This window comes from Terrapene carolina, unplaced genomic scaffold, assembly GCF_002925995.2.
Source record: "Terrapene carolina triunguis isolate 2854851 unplaced genomic scaffold, T_m_triunguis-2.0 Scaffold69, whole genome shotgun sequence".
NCBI classification, from domain to species: domain Eukaryota; kingdom Metazoa; phylum Chordata; order Testudines; family Emydidae; genus Terrapene; species Terrapene triunguis.
The window spans coordinates 42,637,185-42,659,179 of NW_020664420.1; the positions used below are offsets into that span (position 1 = coordinate 42,637,185).

Here is a 21,995-nt window from a genome sequence, read left to right on the forward strand (position 1 = left end):
TACATCTGTCCAATTTCTTGAATATTAATGTTTGATAAGTTATAAATTTTACTCCTTTTAATAATTGCACCAGAAACATCTAGTCTCACACCTTACACAGAGCTTTGATTATATTCCTGCATGTTTCTTTACACTAAAGCGTTCGCTATAATTGTTTTACTTCTGTTTACATGATGTTTTGTAAAGGTGTTAACACTCCCTAATATAAAAAGCCTGTGCCACTTCACACAGCTCCGTTACTGCTGGCATTCATCTTAGTTTTGCCAATGAGAAGAGTGGAAGGTGGTTTCCCATTTATTATGCTGCAGTTTGGGCATTAAACCAGGCTCTGTACTGCGTGTTTAAAAATGGAAAAGTACGTATAAAAGCTGTGTCGGGTCGAGCAGTGGCCCCCTTTTAACAGAATTCTAGGCTCAGGGCTCGTGCCCCGTAACCGTTTTCTAACAAGTGTAAGGGCTGGAGCAGGCAGCGGTACCTCTACCCGGCCCTAGCCCGAAGGGGACACTCCCCTCGGAAGGGGACAGGGCCGATCACTAAACGCTGGACAGTAATGCGGCCCCACAGCCCCCTGCGGTGACGTGCGTAGCGATGGCAGCACGCGCTCGGTTTATGCTGAACCGTTAACATCGCCCCTGAATTGCCGTTTCGGGGGGGGGGGGCCTGGGGTATTAATCCGTCCTCCTGCCCCACCACCCTGCTGCCATTGGCCTGCCGCAGCCGCCGGCGGGGTCTCACCGCACCGCGCGGCTGCGTGTCCGGGATGGGCGGGCCGCGATGTGCCCTGAGCAGGGTTCCGGCCCTGGCACCTGGGAAGGACGCAGCAAGACCCGCTTCTTCCGCGAGGGAAGACGGGTCCCTCGGCAGCAGCTCCAGGGCGTCCCGCCCGTGAAGACAGTCACGAGGTGCAGTGCTGCCCTACAAGAGCAACCGTTGTTCGCTGGTCCGGCAGCAAACCCGGCTCCTTGCGCCCCGAGTCCCAGGCTGAATCGAGTCCCGGCCGCAGGAGGCGGGGCTAAGCCAGCAGGACCCAGGCGCCTGCGCCCGGCCATGGAGGGGGAGCTCGGTAAGAGCCGGGTGCCCCCCGCTGGGCAGGCCGCTGTATCGGGGGCTGCGGTGAACCACCCGCTGCTCGGCTCAGCCCGAGGGCGAGGAGGCTTGGCTGGGGGTGGGGCGAGGGAGTGGTGCAGCCGCCAGAGGCACCGTCTGAGCCCAGCCCTGCGCCGTACCTGCCCTCCCAGACGCCCAGTCACACGGCCCCGACCCGCTGAGGTGTCGTCAGCGCCGGTGCCCAGCCCCTCGGCGCTCGCTGCGTACGTTGCTCTGGGGGGCGGTGGTAACCAACCCCCTTCCTGAGCCTCCTGGAGGCGGCAGACTTAGGGGCGGGCAAGAGGCTCTGCCTAGAGGCGCTGGCTGCGGGCGGGCGCCTGGCCGGTAGGACGCAAGTTGCAGAGCGGCAGGGCAGAAAACCGACCCCCAGACTAAATGACGGGGAAAACCCGCCGGAACCGGAGAATATAAGTGAGGGGAGAGAGACTTAGAATTTCTGCTTCGTGACATGACGTCATGTCGGCGGCGGGGCATAGTTAAAAAACCCGCGGGCCGCGTTAGAGGGGCGGAAACGTTCCTGTGTCTTCCATGGGTTGTCTTGTCCCAGGGAGCCGTGAGCTGTCCCTTAGCTCCCTACGTCGACCTCTCTACTCCGCGCCTCAGACCCCAGCTAAAAGCCTGCTGTCCTCTGCTGCTAGGGAGCTTCCTGTCTGTGGGAGTCCACGAGCATAGATCCTGGAGTATGAGAGGGCTCCTGATAATTTTCCTTATAGTTCCTAGGACTTGGCATGCTCCTGGCAGGCCCTATATGGCTATCCTTCTAAGGATTTTAAAAGGTGTATGTTAATGAAGCTCTGCTCCAGCCAGCCTCAAGAAGGGGAAAACGCTCCCCCCTCCCCAGTTTTCTTTGCTCCCCATTTCCATGCTAAAGAAATTTTCTTACTGAATTTTTGTGGAGGTGAAGTGAAGTTGCAGGTAACTGGGCAGTGTGAGCTGGCTTACTTTGCACAAATATTGAGTTCTGAAGAAAATATAAATTCAGGAACTGCAGCATTAAGATTGCAGTTCTCAAACAAGGCACCCAAACTATCTGATCCATCTGTAACAGTCCAATTTTATTAGTGATCAGAAAAACTAAAATGTCTTAATAGTACAATGGTGTGCTGCTTTACAGCCTTGTTTACACAGGACACAGAAGGATTCTATGAATTCCTGCTTGAGGCAGAATGCACTGAATACAGGCAGTCATGTCTCTTTCCTCATTAAGAGTAGAGCCCTATAATAGTCAGCCAATTATCCAAGTGTCATTAGACAAAGTTAGCATGTTACTTTCACAGACATCATCCCCCAATCATATTAGAACAGTTTAGTGAAAAAAACATCAGCTAGTGTGCTGGCAAATCATCACACTTGGTATCTAAGATCTATATATGTAGACCCCTGCATAAAATTTGTATCTGCATCTGCAAAAATAATCCATGGATATAAAGCAGATATCCACAGATTTGTGGGGCTCTAGATACAAAATTTGTGTCTGCATCTGATCCACAAAAGTGGTCTGTGGATATAAAATGGATATCCATGATTTGCAGGGCTCTATATATATGAAACAAATTCTAAAATGAGCATTCTTTGTTGCAGTTTTGATAGTAGATATACATCAGGAAGCTGGTGGGCTGGTATATCCAGGTGGCAAAATGAAAATAGTTTTGGTGCCTTATTTGAGAAATGCAACTAAACTCTACATCAGGTGATTTGTTGTTTTTAAAAACTCTCACTCTTGGAAGATAATATGCCCTCAGATTGGGAGACTGCACCCTTAACTTAATTTGAAAAGAGTTATCTGTGTTTATCAGATTTTTGTTTCCTGCTGAATCAACAGGGAATTTGTATGGGAAGTAGAGCCCTGTATGGGATTAGTGAGCCCTGCAGTGGGACCCTCTGGCATAACAGTGGGAGTGGGATTAAAAATAGTCCCAAGCAGAGGTCTAATGGGAAGTACATTGTAACAATGGGACAACGATCAGAATTTACTACCTGATGCTTCTAGGGTGATGCTAGAAGAATAGATTAACACAGTTCAGGTGAGTGAAAGAAAGATGCCATAATGGTGAGGGTCATAAGGGCAACTGAAGCACCTATAAAACCAGTTACACGTAAAATCTCTGTAGTACGGAACCTATTATGCCATCATTTTCCTGCCAACGGGTTGAGAGGAATGTGCCCTCTACAGAAAGCAGAAGAAGAGACAACAACAGATGAGAGAGGATTATAGAATTATGGATAAATGGGAATTTGGGTTTCAATAGCAATCTTTTCCGCTCAATCTCTCTTCCCCCTCCCCTCCCTCCCCCCCGTATATTTTAGCTCCTCTCTCACTTCCTCCCTGTAACAAACTGGCAGTGTTTACTGAAACACCTTGTCACAGTTCAGGGCAACTTGTGTTTCTTCTTCGAGTGCTTGCTCATATCCATTCCAGTTAGGTGTGTGCGCGCCGCGTGCACGATCGTCGGAAGATTTTTACCCTAGCAACACCCGGTGGGTCGGCTGTGGAGCCCCCTAGAGTGGCGCCGTTATGGCGCTGGATATATACCCCAGCCGACCCAGCGCCCCCTCAGTTCCTTCTTACCGCCCCTGACGGTCGTTGGAACTGTGGAGCGCGGCTTAGCTGATCTCCACACTCCCTAGCTTCTCATTGCTCTCCTTATAGTTAGTTATATAGATAGTTGTTCAAGTTAGTTAGTTAGTTAGTGTATAGTGTATATATATAGTTGTATATTGTTATCGGGGGTTTAGGGGGTGTTTTTCCCCTTTTCCCCCCGGCGCACAGCCGGGCCCATGCCCAAGGCTCCTGGCTTTAAGCCGTGCGCGTCCTGCCGGAAGCATATGCCAACCAGCGACCCGCATAGTTCTTGCTTGAAGTGCCTTGGAGAGGCTCATCCAGCAGATAAGTGCCCTATTTGCAAGGCCTTCAAGCCAAGGACAAGAAAGGAGCGGGACTTTAGACTCCGTCAGCTCCTGATGGAGCCGGCTCTGAGTCCGGATCCTCCCTCGGCGCGCCCTGTCCCGGCACCGAGCGCTTCGGTGCGCAGCGCCCCGGCGGGCCCAACCGGTGCGGCGGAAAAGACTGCTCGGCACCGACCGACGTCGGCACCACGCCCGCCTAAAGAACCTCGGCGCCGATCCCTTTCTCCGGGCCATAAGAAGGCCGGCAAGGCGCGGGACGTTGCTGCCGCGAAGATACCGGCTCCCCCGGTGCCGGGGGTAGAGCCGCGTCCGCAGTTGGACCGCCAAAGACAGGCGGCCACACCGTCGACTCCGGCACCGAGGCCGTTGAGTCCGGTGCGGACTGTTTCACCACCAAGGCTGGTGGTGGAACCTTGTCTCCCTTCCACCCCGGAGACCTTCGCTACGGCGAGAGACTTGATCGCCCTCACGGAGCCGGCGCCGTCACAACTCCCGGCACCGGTGGCTCCACGCGTCCTGCAGTCCAGGGGGAAAACCTGCCCTGGTGCGCCCACCGTCGCCAGCACGAGTCTCTCGGCACCGCTCCAGATCCCGGAGTAGGTCCCGACGCCGCTCTGAGTCCCGGCGCCGAATATCACCTCGGCACCGGTCGTACTCGCGGCCCAGATCCTCTTCGCGGCGCCGTTCAACATCCCGGCACCGTCGAGACGACCGGCACCGATCGGGCTCGAGACGCAGCTCCCGGCACCGGTATGAGCGCCACTCGGGCTCGAGAGGCCGCTCCCGGTACCACGCCTCCTCCAGATCGTCGTCCCGTTCCAGGTCGGGATCCCGGCACCGGAGGGACTACCGGCACCGCTCCAGATCCCGGCACCGCTCTCCGGCACCGCACAGGGGCAGATCGCCTTACGACCGGCACCGATCGGCACCGTACCATCCGGTACCGACGGCGTCGGGTTCGGCACCGCCGTGGCCGTCGAGATCGGCGTCGCGATCATCTGAGGCAGTGGAGGCCGGCCACCTGCAGGAGACCGACGACCCTATGCAAGGGCCTGCGCATTGGTCCTTCTGGACTCCTTGGGCCTACCATCAGGCACAAGGAGCTCCGCTATCTGCCTCCCGCTCGGGCCGTTCGGAGCCTAGGGCCCCAGAGTCCACCATCTCCCGCCCTCCTCCAAGGGATGTGGAGGCGCCAGCGCCCGCACCAGCAGAGGCCCTGGACCTGGGGGCAGGCGATGCCCAACTCCAGGAACACCTGGAGCAGGACCAACCATTGGACCCCTTGCCACCGGGGGCATCCTCCTCGTCCTCGCCTGATGAGGCCGTAGCGGGCACATCCGCCATTGGGCCACCTCCCATAGACCTTCGGGCCCACCAGGACCTGCTGCGCCGCATGGCTCGCAATATGGACCTCCAGGTGGAGGAGATTGCGGAGGTCCATGATCCCATCGTGCAGATCATTTCAGCGGATGCTCCATCCAGGGTGGCATTACCGCTGATCCGCACGATCCAGGCGAACGCCACCACCATCTGGCAGACCCCGGCCTCTATTCCGCCCACGGCCAGAGGGGTTGAGAGGAAGTACTTTGTGCCCTCCAAGGAACATGAGTACTTGTACACTCACCCCCAACCGTGCTCACTGGTGGTTTCATCAGTCAATGCACGGGAGCACCATGGCCAGCAGGCCGCTGCGCCCAAATCGAAGGACGCTAAGCGCTTCGATTTGTTCAGACGCAAGGTCTATTCGGCTGGCGGACTGCAACTGCGGGCAGCGAACCAGCAGGCGCTCCTGAGCCGCTATGGATTTAATATGTGGTCCTCGATGGGGAAATTTAGAGAGCTGGTTCCCCAGGAATCGAGGGAGGAGTTCGGGGCCTTGGTAGAGGAGGGCAAGCGGGTGGCATGCACCTCTCTGCAGGCGTCCCTTGATATAGCGGACTCGGCCGCTAGGACCCTGGCGTCGGGGATAGCAATGCGCCGAATCTCCTGGCTCCAGGTGTCAGGCTCGCCACCTGAACTGCAGCAGACCCTGCAGGATCTACCGTTTGAGGGCCAGGGCCTCTTTTCGGAGAAAACAGACTCGAGGCTCCAAAATCTTAAAGACTCTCGGACAATGATGCGCTCCCTGGGGATGCATGTCCCAGGGCCGCAGCGCAGACCCTTCAGGCCCCAGCCTCAGCGGTTCTACCCTCCCCCGCCTCGTCCAAGACAGGACTTTGCTAGGAGGCGGGGTCGAGGTGGTAGGCGAAGGTCGACCGGCCCTCAACCCGGTCAGAACCAGGGCCTGCCTAGACCACCTTCAGGGCCTAGGCAAACCTTTTGAAGGTGCGGTTGAGGACGGCACCACGACCGGTACCCAGGATCCAACTCCCCCCTTCCGGGATCGCCTCTCCCGCTTCCACCGCGCTTGGTCCCGTATAACCTCGGACCGTTGGGTCCTTCGCACGGTGGAGAGGGGATACGCCCTCCAATTTTCCTCGCCCCCCCCCCCCCCCTCCCCCTCCCCGTCCCTCTTCAGGGACCCTTCTCACGAGCAACTCCTTACACAGGAGGTTTTTGGGCTCCTCGCTATGGGGGCCATAGAGGAGGTTCCATCGGAGCTAAGGGGCAGGGGGTTTTACTCCCACTACTTCCTGATACCCAAGTCAAAAGGGGGTCTACGGCCCATCTTAGACTTGCGCGGACTCAACAAATTCATAGTAAAGTTGAAGTTCCGCATGGTGTCATTGGGGACCATCATCCCTTCACTGGATCCTGGAGACTGGTTCGCCGCCCTCGACATGAAGGACGCTTATTTCCACATAGCAATTTATCCGCCCCACAGACGTTTCCTGCGATTTGTGGTAAACAGGGTGCACTACCAATTCGCAGTCCTTCCCTTCGGCTTGTCCTCGGCTCCCAGGGTGTTCACAAAGTGCCTGGCAGTCGTCGCGGCCTTCCTTCGTCGACAAGGGATACAGCTGTTCCCGTACTTGGACGACTGGCTGGTACGCGGCCGCACCAAAGACCAAGTGCAGGCTCATGTCCGCATAGTGACAAACACTTTCCACGAGCTGGGCATTCTACTCAACAGAGAGAAGTCCACTCTAGTACCAACTCAGAGGATAGAGTTCATTGGAGCAATCCTGGACTCCAGACGTGCCCGAGCCATACTGCCAGACAGCCGATTCCTTACCATCTCAAGCGTCATTCAAGGTCTCAGGGCCTTTCCAATTACCACCATAAGAACATGCCTTGTCCTTTTGGGCCACATGGCCTCGTGTACATACGTAACCAGGCACGCCAGACTGCGACTTCGCCCACTGCAGGCTTGGGTGTCATCGGTCTACCGTCCTCATCGAGACGACCTGAACATGGTGGCCACGGTTCCGGCCTCGGTCTTGGCCTCTCTTGCCTGGTGGACGGATCGCGCAGCGGTCTGTGCAGGAGTGCCCTTTCACGCCCCACAGCCCTCCCTCCACCTAGTTACGGACGCTTCATCTCTAGGCTGGGACGCTCACCTGGGGGAGCACCATACCCAAGGCCTGTGGTCCGCGTCCCAACTAGCCCTGCACATCAACGTCCGAGAGCTGATGGCGGTGCGCCTGGCTTGTCAGGCTTTCCTCAACTTCCTACAGGGCCGTTGCGTGCTGATTCTCACCGACAACACCACGGCCATGTTTTACATCAACAAGCAAGGCGGAGCTCGCTCATCTCCCCTATGCCAAGAGGCCATTCGCCTGTGGGACTTCTGCATCGCCCACTCGATTCATCTCACGGCGTCATTCCTGCCTGGAGTCCAGAATACGCTGGCGGACCGTCTCAGCAGGTCCTTCCAGACGCACGAGTGGTCGATTCGCCTGGACATCATCTATTCCGTCTTCCAAAGGTGGGGGTTTCCCCAGATCGACCTGTTCGCATCTCGGGCCAACAGGAAGTGCCAGGCATTCTGCTCCCTACACGGGCGAGCCCCGGGCTCTCGGTCAGACGCCTTCCTCATGGCATGGAAAGACCATCTGTTCTACGCCTTTCCTCCATTCCCGCTGGTCCACAGGGTGCTGCTCAAGATCCGCAGGGACCATGCACGGGTAATTCTAGTCGCTCCCGCTTGGCCGAGACAACACTGGTACACCACTCTGCTGGAACTGTCAGTACAGAGACCGATCACGCTCCCCTTGAGTCCGGATCTCATCTCTCAGGACCACGGCCGGCTGTATCACCCCGACCTGCAGTCGCTCCACCTCACGGCGTGGATGCTTCATGGTTGAGTCGCTCAGAGCGGCAATGTTCGCAGGCCGTCCAACAGGTCCTGCTGGGAAGTAGAAAGCCCTCTACGCGGACCACTTATTTAGCCAAGTGGAAGAGGTTCTCCTGTTGGTGTGAGCAACGAGCTACGTCTCCCTCGCAGGCTCCTATCCCCTTGATACTGGAGTACCTCCTGTCCCTAAGACAGCAAGGCTTGGCGACATCCTCAATCAAGGTTCACCTCGCCGCTATTTCCGCTTTCCACCCAGGAGAACTCACGTCCTCGGTCTTCTCTAACCCGATGGTCGTTAGATTCCTCAAGGGCTTAGACCGGCTGTACCCACAGCAACGACAACCGGTTCCGACGTGGAACCTCAACCTCGTCCTCTCCAGGCTCACAGGGCCTCCGTTTGAACCATTGGCGACCTGCTCACTCCTGTACTTATCCTGGAAGACAGCCTTCCTCGTAGCCATCACCTCAGCACGACGCGTCTCGGAACTCAGGGCGCTGACATCCGAGCCCCCTTATACGGTGTTCCACAAGGACAAGGTGCAGCTTCGCCCCCATCCTGCCTTTCTTCCGAAGGTGGTATCACCTTTCCACGTAAACCAAGATATATTTCTCCCGGTCTTCCATCCGAAACCGCACGCTACTCGTCAAGACCAGCGTTTACATTCTTTGGACGTTGGCAGGGCCCTGGCTTTCTATATTGACCGGACAAAGCCATTTAGGAAAACGACGCAACTCTTCGTTGCGGTGGCCGACCGGATGAAAGGATCACCGGTCTCTTCACAGTGCCTGTCCTCTTGGATTACGTCCTGCATTCGTGCTTGCTACGACCTGGCCGGTGTACCAAAGCCACACCTCACTGCTCATTCCACGAGGGCCCAGGCCTCCTCGACTGCCTTCCTGGCTCAAGTACCGATCCAGGACATTTGTAGAGCTGCAGTGTGGTCATCGGTCCACACATTTGCTACTCACTATGCGCTGGTGCAACAATCCAGAGACGATGCTGCTTTCGGGTCAGCGGTTCTGCACACAGCAATGTCTCACTCCGACCCCGCCACCTAGGTGGGGCTTGGGAGTCACCTAACTGGAATGGATATGAGCAAGCACTCGAAGAAGAAAAGACGGTTACTCACCGTTGTAACTGTTGTTCTTCGAGATGTGTTGCTCATATCCATTCCAAACCCGCCCCCCTTCCCCACTGTCGGAGTAGCCGGCAAGAAGGAACTGAGGGGGCGCTGGGTCGGCTGGGGTATATATCCAGCGCCATAACGGCGCCACTCTAGGGGGCTCCACAGCCGACCCACCGGGTGTTGCTAGGGTAAAAATCTTCCGACGATCGTGCACGCGGCGCGCACACACCTAACTGGAATGGATATGAGCAACACATCTCGAAGAACAACAGTTACAACGGTGAGTAACCGTCTTTTCCCCTTAGTGGTTCAGCAAGGGCACCTATTCTTAGGCTTCTAGCTCCCTAGCTGTTGCCTTTCTTGGGTGGAAACCTGCATCTCTCTCCCTCCTGACCAGGATATGGCACAGTTCCCGGACTATACTGTGATTTTCCCAGTGAAAGACAGACTGCATAAGTAAGTCTGCCTCACTTCTCAGAGATGGTACAGTAATGTGATTGTCACAGTCATAAGTAAGGCTCCGTGTTTGTCACAGATTCCGTGACCTCCGTGATTTCTGCAGTGGCCCGTGTGGCTGGCCCAGGAGCCACCTGAGCAGCTTGAGCACCCCCTGGGCCAGTTGCACCAGCTGCTGCTGGGGCAGTCTGGGGGCCCCCCCCCACCTCCCAGAAGCAGGAGTTTGGGGCTCAGGGCTGGGGATAGGGGTACAGGGTGGTGCTTACCTGGGGGGCTCCCCAGAAGGGCGACAGGAACGCCCCTTCCTCAGCTCCTAGCTCCATGTGCTGCCTCTGCCTGCAGTTCCCAGCCAATGAGAGCTGCAGAACTGGGGCATGGGGTGGAGCGGAGGCAGCACATGGAGCTAGCAGCTGGAGGTCACTGCTTCCCAGGAGCCGGGTAGGGAGCCTGCTGCAGCCCCCCCCCCGAGCACCCAAGGAGGGTGGAGGATGTTTCTCTGGAGCTGTTACAATCTGAATGAATTTGCTTGATCATCCCCTACTGTTATCCTATATACCGTTCTGTGGAAATACATACAATCCCTCAGTAACACACAGACAATAGCATTTCTAATACGATGGACTCCCAAGATATTAAACTCAATTAAATAAGGTTTGTCCAAGATGTCACACACCCACTCTGTTTGTTAGTAGCTGCTAATCCTGCTAATTTATTGAGCAGAGTTAGCAAGTTACGTGCTACTTCACTGTTTATAAGAGCAGTGCAAATTACACCATGAAACGGGCGTAGCCAGGTGGAGGGAACGGGGAGCGATCAAAAAAAAAAAAAGGCGCCACCCGCTGCGGTGCTTTTACTCACCCGGCGGCGCTCCGGGTCTTCAGCGGCACTGAAGGACCCACCGCTGAAATGCCACCGAAGACCCACGGAGCAAGGGAAGGTCCCGCGGCCGAAGGGCCGCCGGGTGAGTAAAACCGCCCCAGCTGGGGACGCCTTTTTTTTTTTTTTTTTTTTGATTGCTCTCCCTGCTCCCTCCGGGTGAGTAAAAATTAAAAAGGCTCCAAGAAATTGACAAGGCGTCACTTGTGCTTAGTGGGGGAGCGGCCGCTGCCCTGCTCCCCCCCCCCCCCCCAGCTACGCTACTGCCATGAAAAGAGAAGATTAAAGGTGAGGACTGAATAGTCTTTTGGGAGGAACCTTAGGAAGAGCCAAGACCAGGAGAAGGTTTTTATCTTATTTTCTTTGCTAGTAAACTAAATCCCCAGGAAGAAGTTGAATTTGGACTTCATGTAGTGTGTGGATTGTGTTCTTTACAGCAGGATTGGAAAGGCATCTGCTTATTCTCTTGTCTGATGTCTTTCTTCCTTTTCCAGTTGCAATGGTAAGAAAATATTTAAAACTTTTCTTCATATATGCAGTATACTTACTTTAAATATTATTGACATAGGAACTTGGAGTGGAAATGTATTGGATTATTTTCTGAACACTAACCAGATTAAAACCAGAGATGGAGCAGAAATTATCTGGTATCATGCAGCAAACAATAAATCACAAATGAAAGAGGCAATACAAAGTAAGTATTGTATGTGTATTTTGGAAAACGAATCTATCAATATCATTGTTTTCACATAAAATATTTTTATGATGCTATAATCTTAGTTTGGTGACATAACATAGAATATAATGTTGCAGTGTCCAAAGTTAAGATGTAATTAAATTCCATTTGGATTTGTGGAAAACATGTACTCAGTTTGGTTCTTTTGGGGAAACAATCTTTATTTGTCTCCTAAATGAGTACTTTGATAATTTTACACCCCAAGAAGCACGGCTGCCAAATGCAAGTGATTTAACCGTTATCAAGATCATTACCCCACATACTGAACTGCCATCCACATTTGTAAGGATGTTGAGACTTGGCTATTAAATGTAGACTGTGTCTCTGTTGTGACCATAAACGTTAGCTTAGTTGTGCTGTCACCCATATTGACAAAGCACAAGTATGGATATGGCAATTAATAGTTTTTAGTTTTAGTTTAATTAATAGTCCGTCACCCAAGCTGTCTTCCTAAGTGATGTATTCACATCTGTTGAAGGCACAAACTTAACAGTCTTCCAGGTGAATAGCTGGTGAATGCTGCATCCAAAAATAACTTGTACCTTTGTCATGAGCTGAAGTAGCATAGTACATTTCAAGATGTCATTGACTATGACTATTCACCTGATTTTTTTCGGCTTAATTTTTAATAATTGCTAACCAGTTATTTTGTCTCACTAAATCAACAACTACTCTCTGTTGTCCTCTCTTAAGCGACCACCCTGTTTTTGTCCCTATCCAGTTTAGGATGTCATTTATTAACAGACCTTGAGTGGAAATTTCAAAGTGCAAACTGGTCAGTCCTCATTGCTGGCAGATAAGCCACTGTCCAAAATTCCACTTATGTATGTGAACAGTGCATTTAGTTGAAATAAGTCCAATGTTCCTTTTGTGGTGACAGATACATATATACCCAAGAAGATCTGACCAAAGTGGGGCATTTCTGTAGTTATGTGAATAGTTCCACAGTCTTAATATTGAATCCACTCCTGAGTTCACTTGATATCTGCCAACAATGAAGAACAATGATTGAAGAATTTTGATTTTACACACTTGAATTGAACTTGTGTGAGCTATTCTATGATACACAGACGCAGATAACTACCCAAAATGTCACCAAAATCTATCATTCCCATCAAGATATTGGAGAATACAAAAACATCTGCCAATAGGCTTCATTCATTTTTCTGGAGTGACAATGGTGATCTTGGTCTTCTGTCTCAGTTGATAGTGATGATTGTGATCTATTCATCAGTTACATTGCAAAATCTGGTGACTCCATGTTTCCAAAACAGTCTAGGGTTCCAAGGATTTGTGGTTTTATATTAACAGATCATCTTCTTCTATTAATTGCTTTTTAAAATAAATGTTTAAAATATTTTAATGTGAATATATTGGATAATCTTTCGTAGAAGCTCTGAACTGTATTTTTTTGTTTTTTCCTTTCATGAAGATTTAATTACCTCAAATTATTAGATTTTGTTTCCAGTGGAATTTAATTTGATTTGTGAAGGAATTAGGAAAATAGGTAACTCAGCTACTCTGCTGCCTACTGAAAGTAAAGTTATGTCTCAAGTTTTTAAATCTAAGTAACTTAAAATATGTGTGTGTGCATGAATATATATGCATATATATATATGTATTATAGGTGGGGCTGCCTCTTAAGATTGCCCGACACTTTCCTTTATAAGAGCCTGTTTTCCTTTTCTTATAACTTTGCCATTTTTAACATTTGGGCTGAAGTTCTCCATGCTGGCTATCTGTCTCTGGCTGAATTGTTTTGGAAATTTTCAGCCAGGATGGTTCAGTCAGTTACGAGAATGGGGCTAAGGAAAGATAAATTATTTTAAATTAAAAAAATCTGGAGACCTTTTCTTTGAGAAACTCTGGCACACCCATACTGTGTAGAAGGAGCTTGAAATTTGGTAGGGGAATGGCCTTATGAGAGAGATGCCTTTTCTGTTTCTGGGTGAAAATCCATGCAAATTTGACAAAGTTATAAGCCTTTGAAACACTGCAGTTCACACAGGTCTAGTAGAGACTTCTTAAAGTTTAGCAGCTAAAATCTCCTAAAATTCTATCTTCACTGAGTATGTTCCATCCCCTTTAGGTCCTAGTGCTGACCAGACTGCACATGCGCCATACCCACAGAATGACTAAGAATGCTCCATCCCTTCGTAGCTCCTATTTGTGACTGACTGAGCATACACTGTCTTCACAGAGTAACTGAGCATGCTCCATCCCCTCACAACTTTTAGTGTTGACCAGACTGTGTGTACATCATCCCTACAGGCAACCCTAATTCTGGCATTTCCTAACTTTGGAGTATTTAACTTTGCAACCTTATAATGTTATTTTAATGTAGTTTTTGTGTGTAATATATAATACACACGCACAAAATCTGAAAAGTTGGGGATCTGGATATGTCACAATATTAATGTTTTAAATGAACAGGTGCTGCTCATATGGTAGAAGCAGATATTCTTCTTTGTGGTGAGGAAGAAGGAAATGGTGAACCAATCATGGCTCATCCTCCTGAAACAAACAGTGACAACACATTGCAGGCGTGGCTAAATGAGATTGTGAACACTAAAAAAGGCATCAAGCTGGATTTTAAGAGGTATGTAAAAGTGTAGCGGGGTGAACACCCGCTCCAGCCCTGAAAGGGTTGGAAAAGCCCTGCAGAGGGCTGGGGCTGCGAAAGGGAGCAAACCCCTGGCTGATTGGGGAAGTGGCTGCAGCGGGGGCCACGCCCCAAACTAAGGAACTAGGCCTTATAAGAAGGCCTGGGAAGCCAGAAGCAGCAGTCTCTCTCTGACTGGAGAGGGAGACAGGCCTGGCTGCTGGGGATCTCACCCAGGGGACCTAGAGTGAGGCAGGGCTGGGGAAAGGCCTTAGGAGCTGGGAAGCCCTAGGCCAGCAACTCCCCAGGCTGCAGGGCCTAGTCCTAGGCCTACCTAGGTATTGGGCTTGCAGAGGGGCAGCTGGAGAGTGGGTAAGGGCAGCCAGTCCAAACCCCGTGTTGCCTATGATGATCAGCTGATAGACTGCAGTCTGCCCCAGGGCGCGGGGGCTAAATGGAGACTGGCAGTAGCCATGACTGAGGCGACGTGGGGATAGGGAGTGGGGGTTCCCCTCGGCGGGGGGGGGGAACCCAGTAAGACCGTGGGGTACTGCAGGAGGCAGAACCCTGGGATAAGAACACCAGGGTCCTGGGAGGGACACGGGGGCTAGAGGACAGGCGGATCACCAGCCTGCAGGGGGCGCTCTGGATGCTGGAAGAGCTAATTCCTGGAAGTAACCAGCAGGAGGTGCCGCAGGGGTGAGTCCGCTCCTCTACAAAAAGATTCACAAGGACTCTGCATTATTATTATTTATTAATAGTTACCACCAACTGGTTGTGTGTTGGTGCTGCCCATTGTAGGGCAAACTTCTGTTTACAGAACTTTTATTAACAATACATTTTACTGTAATGTATGCATTACTGAATGGTGAAATACAATCAAACATAATAATTGGTAATGAAATACAGTACCATCAGAAATGATTAATCCCAAACAGTACCAAAACTCTGTTGTTTTTTATTTGTGGGTGTGTGTGGTTTCTTCTGATGAATGTGTGCACCAGAGAAGTATTTTTCAAACACAACTTATTTTTATTAAGGGATGCAGTGAAGCTGTTGGTCCCAAGGCTTTAAAATATTGTAGACTACCAATAATATTGCATATGCAATAAACAGTTACTGTATTTTAAAATATTGTATAGTAATTATTGCATATGGCAGAGCTGGTAGCATCACCAGTAAGTAAGGTTGCCTAGCACTTTCCATTATAATACCTCATTTTCAGTTGCTTATAACTTTGCCAAACTTTAACTGTTCAGACTGAAAATTTTAATGCCGGTAATCTAGCTTAGGCTACTGTTTTTGTTTGTTTTTGTTTTGAGAACAAATTAACTGTTTTGGAGAATGAGATTAGGGAAAAAGAAGTTGTTAAATAATTCTTACAACCTTTTCCTCAAGAAGTCCTCATGCCTGTATGCTTTGGAGCACAGATTTGCAATTTAACAGTGGGTTGCTTTTATGTGAAGGATGTGTCTTTTGCTGTTCCTGTGAAAATCCACTCAAATTTGATTAAGTTGTAAGCTTCTGGAAATTGCAGTTTGCACATGCTTAGTGAAGATTCGTTAGAGACTGTTAACATTCTTCAAAGATTCCGTCTGTAGTGAGCATGCTTCAACCTAGGGATGCAGGTGCAGGATTTTCCCTGCAATTTACCCTTCTGGCTACTAGGGGCCGCTGTTGCATCAGGCACTGGAGCTGAGATCAGAGAGACTTTCGCCCTAGGGCTCTCAAAGCGGACTCAACCCCACTGGCATTCAGGCAGCATGGAGGTGAAGAGGTAACTAGCCTGGTACAAATACAGATTGGTAAAGCCCCATGTTTTTCACAAATGCAAAGCACAGAAACCAACATAAAATGAAAAACTGACCACACAGCAGCAGCTCCTGTCCTGCGGGGCTGGGGCCAGTTCCCTGCTCTGGGCATTGCAACCCAGTCCACGGTCACAGTGCTGCTACTCATTCAAATTTGGCCTGGTCACCCTTCCAGAGGGCCACTCATCGAGCGGTAGGACACGACTCCCCACCTCAGGACCTCCCACCCCACTGGAGGAGAGGGGCTAGATGGGGTGTTGGGGTTCAGTGTGGGAGGGAGAATATATAAGGGGGGTTAGGGGAGGGGCTACTGGGATTGATGGGGGGGGAGCTGGGATGCTGGGTCTCAATACGGGAGGGGGAATATTTGAGGAGGGTAGGGAAGGGTTTTCTGGGGCTAATGGGGATTTTTGGGGGGTGATATTTAATAGGAGAGGGGTGTATATAAGGAGGGATGGAGGCACTTGCAGAAGGTCCATGGGGATAGGAGCAGAAGAGTGCAGGAGTCATGGTGGTGTATAGGAGCTGAGAGGGTAGGGCACAAAAGTCGGGGTGGTGGGGTGGATAGACAGAGTGGGGGGGGGGATTTGGGGGCTGGAGAGATTGGTTACGAACAGAGACACACAGAGGCTGGGTAGAAGGATAAATAACCACTAGAAACAGTCCATTTCAGAATCTGGAATCTACCTCAGGATTTCCGAGTTTCTACATTTTTCTGCTGTCAGCAAATAGCTGTGAAACCCACTGACAAAGTGTTTGTCTTATCCCTGTGTAGTGAATAGTCCACATAGCAATGGTGGGCTTTTATCCTCTTCAGTTACTGTATTAGCTCAAGAGGTAGAGGTATTGTGTATTCCTCATTTTCTCGGTGCCCATTTTCAGAGATATGGTACTGGATTTTCAGAAGTACTGAGGGTGGAAAACTGAAAAATATTTTTCAATTATAAATTGTTATAAATATCTCTTTGAGTGCTTGTTCTTGTCAATTCCAGTCAGATGTGCGCGTGCCGCGTGCATGACAGACAGAAGATTTTCCCCTACCAGTATTAATAGGGTAGGCCTGGGCGCTCCCTGGAGTCGCGCCTTCATGGCGCTCAATATAGGGCCCTACCAACCCGCCACCCCCTCAGTTCCTTCTTACCGCCTGTGACGGCTAGCTGGAACTCCCCATTTAGATTGACCAGACAACAAGTGTGAAAAATCGGGACAGGGGGTGGGGGGTAATAGGCGCCTATAGGAGAAAAAGCCCCAAATATCGAGACTGTCCATATAAAATAGGGACATCTGGTCACCCTATCCCCATTGCTCTTGCCTTGGCAAGCGCGTGTTCTTCACAGTGTCCTTTTTAGTGTATAGAGTAGTAGTATAGTTAGTGTAAATAGCTTCATAAGTTTCCTTTAGGGAGCTTCCTCCCCCCCACCATCCCCCAATGTTCCCCTGGCACTGGGACATGCCTCGGTCCCCGGGCTTTAAGGCGTGTACAGACTGTGGCAGGTCTATGCCCAGAAGTGACCCACACACTTAGTGCTTGAAGTGTCTCAGTGGGGGTCATTTAGAGAACATTGTAAGATCTGCAGAGGGTTCCACCCTAGGATCCTAAAGGACAGAGATCAGCGCCTCCGTATTTTACTTATGGAGGCAGCACTTCAGCCTCAGTCAGAACCCGGCGTGGGGGAGCCAGCCCCAAGCATCACTTCCTCCGTGCGCAGTGCACTGACACTCTCAGTGTGAGAGCCGGTGCCAAGGAAGGACTCCTCTAGAGACCCTAGGCACCGCCACGGCTCCGTGCACAGAACCCAGATCTCTGTGAGGCACCACTCTCAATCCCTGGTGCCTCACAAAAAGAAGAGGTCAGACAGAGGCCATTCCTCAACCAGGTCTAAGGACCAGGTGGTCAGTAAGCCTCCATCCGGTGCCCAACCACCACGGGTCACGTCAACTCCTGCCCCAGCAGGGGTCCAGTCGAATCCAGACCCTCATCGCTTGCTGGCCCTCCACCAAGAAGACCCGCAGCTCCCCTCCATGCCGGAGGCGTTCGAGGCTGCATCAGACCTTCTGGCACTTACAGCGGGAGAGGTCGCCGTCACCGGTTCGGGTCCCAGTGCAATCCATGGGCAAGCTGGTGATGATGGCGATGCGCGCACCATCCTCAGTGCATCACCCCCTGGCACTGGCCGCCCTCGTGGAGGAGCTGCTCCGGTCCCCCAGTTTGCAGCACCCATCACTGGCACCAATGGGCTCTGCTCCTCCGTGGTCATCCCAGTCGGAGACCTCGGAGTCGGAAGCATAGTCGTCATGCTTCAGTAGGAGCAGTAGGTTCCGCTCCCGCCAAGACCGCCACCCCTATCCGGCACCATGGCTGGGCCAGTGGCAAGCTCCTCAGTGGCCATTCTGGACGCCCTGGGCCTATCATCAAAGCCAAGGGCGGAGCCACGGTTTCAGATCAGCATCGGTGGTCTTGGGGTCCTTCAGGCCGCCAGCCACACCTTTGGCACTGGAGATTTTGACGGTGACCCAGCTGACCTGCATACCAGCATCGATGGCTGCAGTGCCAACTGAGGCACCAACTGTGGCGCCAGAGGTCCTTGCTCTTCGGGACCCCAGAGGGGCCGAGGGCAGAGAACAGGCTCCTGTGCCGGTCAGCCTCTCACCTTCCTCCTCGCCTGATGAGACGGTGACCAGCACAACAACTGCCCCAGCCCTGGAGGACAGCAGGGTCTTACAGCAGCTGTTGAGACGGGTGGCTCAGAACCTCGATATTAAAACAGAGGAGGTAGTGGGGGAGACTGACCCGATGGTCAATATCCTTTCCCCTCCTGGGCCATCCCATATTGTGCTGCTGATGATCAAAACCATTAGCGAAGCTACTAACATACTGTGGTATACTCCGTCCTCATTGCCGCTCACCGCGAAAAGGTCTGAGTGGAGATATTTTGTCCCCTCAAGGAGGTACGAACCCCTGTGTACGCACCCCCCACGGACTCCCTGGTAGTGGACATGGCCAACCAGCATGAGCGCCAGTGCTACCAGGGGTCCTCCCCAAAAAGTCGAGAGGCCAAAAAGTTGGACCTTTTTGGGAGAAAGGTTTACTCGACAGGGGGGTTGCAGCTCTGCATCGCTAACCATCAGGTGGTGGTCAGCAGATATAACTTTAATACATGTGGAGCCTTGACAAAGTTTACTGAACTCCTGCCTCTGGACTCTCACACGGAGTTTTCTGCGCTAGTAGAGGAGGGCAAACTAATTTCCCGGGTGTCTCTGCAAGCAGCTTTGGACGCAGCAGACATGGCTTCATGCACCATGGCGACTGGGGTAGCCATGAGGAGGAGTTCCTAGCTGCAGGTTTCTGGCCTCCCGTATGAGGTCCAGCAGACCATCCAGGACCTCCCCTTTGAGAATCAGACTTTATTTTCTGAAAAGACTGACTCCCGCCTGCACAGCGTCAAGGACTCTAGAGCCACCCTAAAGTCCCCTGGCCTTCACACCCCTGCCAACTAGCGGAGGCATTTTTGACCACAGCCCCCGCCGAGGGGTTACCAGCCTCAGAATAGGCAAGAGGGTTTCACACAGGATGAATAGAAACTCTAGAAAGACACCTCATCCCTCCTCTGGCCAGTCTAAACCCTCCTCAGGCCAAAACCAGCCCTTTAGAAAGTGCGCATGAGGATGGCGCACCAGTGCAAAGACTGGTTCCATCCCATCTTACCTTTCCGTTCTGTCCCCTTTCTACCCTGCGTGGGCCTGTATCACATTGGACCATTGGGTGCTCTCCAGGGTAGAGAGGGGATATTCATTCCAATTCTCTGCCCTCCCACCCTTCCACCCCCCTTCCTCATCCCACTTCAGGGACCCGTTTCACGAGCAACTCCTCATACAGGAGGTGCATTTCCTCCTATCGCTGGGGGCAGGGAAGAGGTTCCTCAGGAGTAGAAGGGCAAGGGCTTCTATTCCTGGTATTTCTTAATACCGACAGCCAAAGGCAGGCTCAGGCTCATCCTAGGCCTGCGAGAGCACAAGAAGTTCATGAAGAAACTCAAGTTCCGCATGGTCTCTTTGGCCTCCATCATCCCTTCCTTGGATCCAGGGGACTGGAATGCTGCCCTCGACTTGAAGGACACGTACTTTCGTATAGCAATCACACTGTCCCACAGAAGGTACCTCAGGTTTGTGGTCAGCCACAGCCATTACCAGTTCACAGTCCTCCCATTCGGCCTCACAGCGGTGCCATGACTATTTACCGAGTGTATGGCAGTTGTGGCCACCTTTCTGCGCAGACGGCAGGTACAGGTGTTTCCGTACCTCAACGACTGGCTGATCAAGGGTCGCTCCAGGTCTCAAGTAGAGGTACAAGTAGACTTCATAAGAACGATGTTCGACACACTGGGCCTTCTCTTGAACGTGGGGACATCAACACTGTCCCCAGTTCAGTGGATAAAATTTATAGGGGTGGTACTGGACTTGATGCAGGCCAGGGCATACCTCCCGGAATCGAGGTTCTGGACTCCGGGCGACATCATTCGAGATCTCAGGCAGTTCCCCACCACCACAGCAAGGAATTGCCTGAAACTTCTTGGACACATGGCCGCTTGTACCTATGTGGTGCAACACGTCAGGCTCCAGCCGCTCCAATTGTGGCTAGCCTCAGTGTACCGGCTAGTTTGGGACAGTGTGGACAAGGTTGTGACTCTGCCTCCCCTGGTCCTCGACTCCCTCCTCCCATGAGAAAGCCATCTCCTATACACGTTCCCACCTATCCCTCTCGTTCACAAGGTTCTCCTCAAGATACGGAGGGAAGATGCTTCAGTGATAGATCCAGCCTGGCCCCGCCAACACTGGTGCACATCTCTACTCAAAATGTCCGTGGAAGCCCCAGTCACCTTGCTGCTCTTCCCGGACTTAACTCAGGATCACGGCTGTCTCCAGCACCCGAACCTTGAGTCACTGCACCTCACAGGGGAAGCTCCATGGCTGAACCCAAAGGTGCTCTCCTGCTCGGATCCAGTCAGACAAGTACTCCTTGGCAGTAGGAAACCCTCCGCCAGGGCTACCTACCTTGCCAAATGGAAGAAATTTTTAATCTGGTCGGTGCAACACTGCCTGTCTCTGACGCTCACATCCATACGACTTATATTGGACTACCTTCTCCATCTTAAGCAGCAGGAGCTGTCCATGTCGTCAATAAGGGTTCACTTGGCCACCACTTCTGCATTCCATCCAGGTTCAGAGGGCTGCTCTATCTTTGCCAACCCTCTGGTCAGCCATTTCCTGAAAGGTCTTGATAGGCTATATCCACAAGTCCGACAACCGGTCCCAGCCTGGGATCTTACTTTGGACCTCTCCAAACCGACGGGGCTGCCCTTTGAGCCACTGGCAACGTGCTTCCTGCTCTACCTCTTGTACAAGATGCTGTTTCTGGTAGCAATAACCTCTGCCAGGAGGGTGACTGAGCTCAAGGCCCTAACATCAGAGCCCCCATACGTGGTGATCTATAAGGACAAGGTTTAGTTCAGGCCACATCCAGCTTTTCTCCCGAAGGTTGTCTCCTAGTTTCACATCAACCAAGACATCTTCCTTCCAGTGTTCTATCCTAAGCCGCACACAAATGGCAGGGAGCAGAGGCTTCACTCATTGGACGTCCGCAGATTGCTAGCTTTTTACATAGAACGAAGCCACTCCGAAAGTCAATTTAACTGTTTGTGGCCGTGGCAGACAGGATGAAAGGTCTTCTGGTCTCCTCTCAGTGAATTTTGTTGTGGATCACGTCCTGCATCTAAGAGTGCTACAACCTGGCAGAGGTGCGTGCCCCTTTGCTCACAGCGCACTGTACCAGGGCGCAGTCTTCTTCAGCAGCATTGCTGGAGCAGGTTCCCACCCAGGAAATATGCAGAGCAGCGATATGGTCCTCAATACATACCTTTACATCGCATTACGCTATCACGCAGCAGGCCAGAGACGACACGGCCTTTGGTAGAGCAGTGCTCCAGTCAGTGGACATCTGTGTCCCTGCCAGCAGGTAGGGGATCTTGGGGGACAACTACTGCACTGGTGGGGTGCAAAATAAACTTTATTAAGAAAATGCAAAAACAGGGAAAATTCAATAGTGAGGGGTATGGGGTTTGTTAAGGTAGACAATTGG

The 21,995-nt window shown here is 51.9% G+C and overlaps 1 protein-coding gene across 1 annotated transcript in view; it reads left to right on the top strand.

The window, feature by feature from the left end:
* The first annotated feature begins 774 nt into the window (after window positions 1-774).
* The window catches only part of FAM151B (family with sequence similarity 151 member B), a 38,561-nt gene continuing 17,340 nt past the window's right edge, over window positions 775-21,995 (top strand). The window contains exons 1-4 of the mRNA XM_029910922.1: window positions 775-1,063; window positions 1,372-1,518; window positions 11,279-11,404; window positions 13,880-14,045. Of these exons, the coding sequence (XP_029766782.1) occupies window positions 775-1,063; window positions 1,372-1,518; window positions 11,279-11,404; window positions 13,880-14,045 (728 nt within the window). The remainder of the gene's footprint in view (window positions 1,064-1,371; window positions 1,519-11,278; window positions 11,405-13,879; window positions 14,046-21,995) is intronic.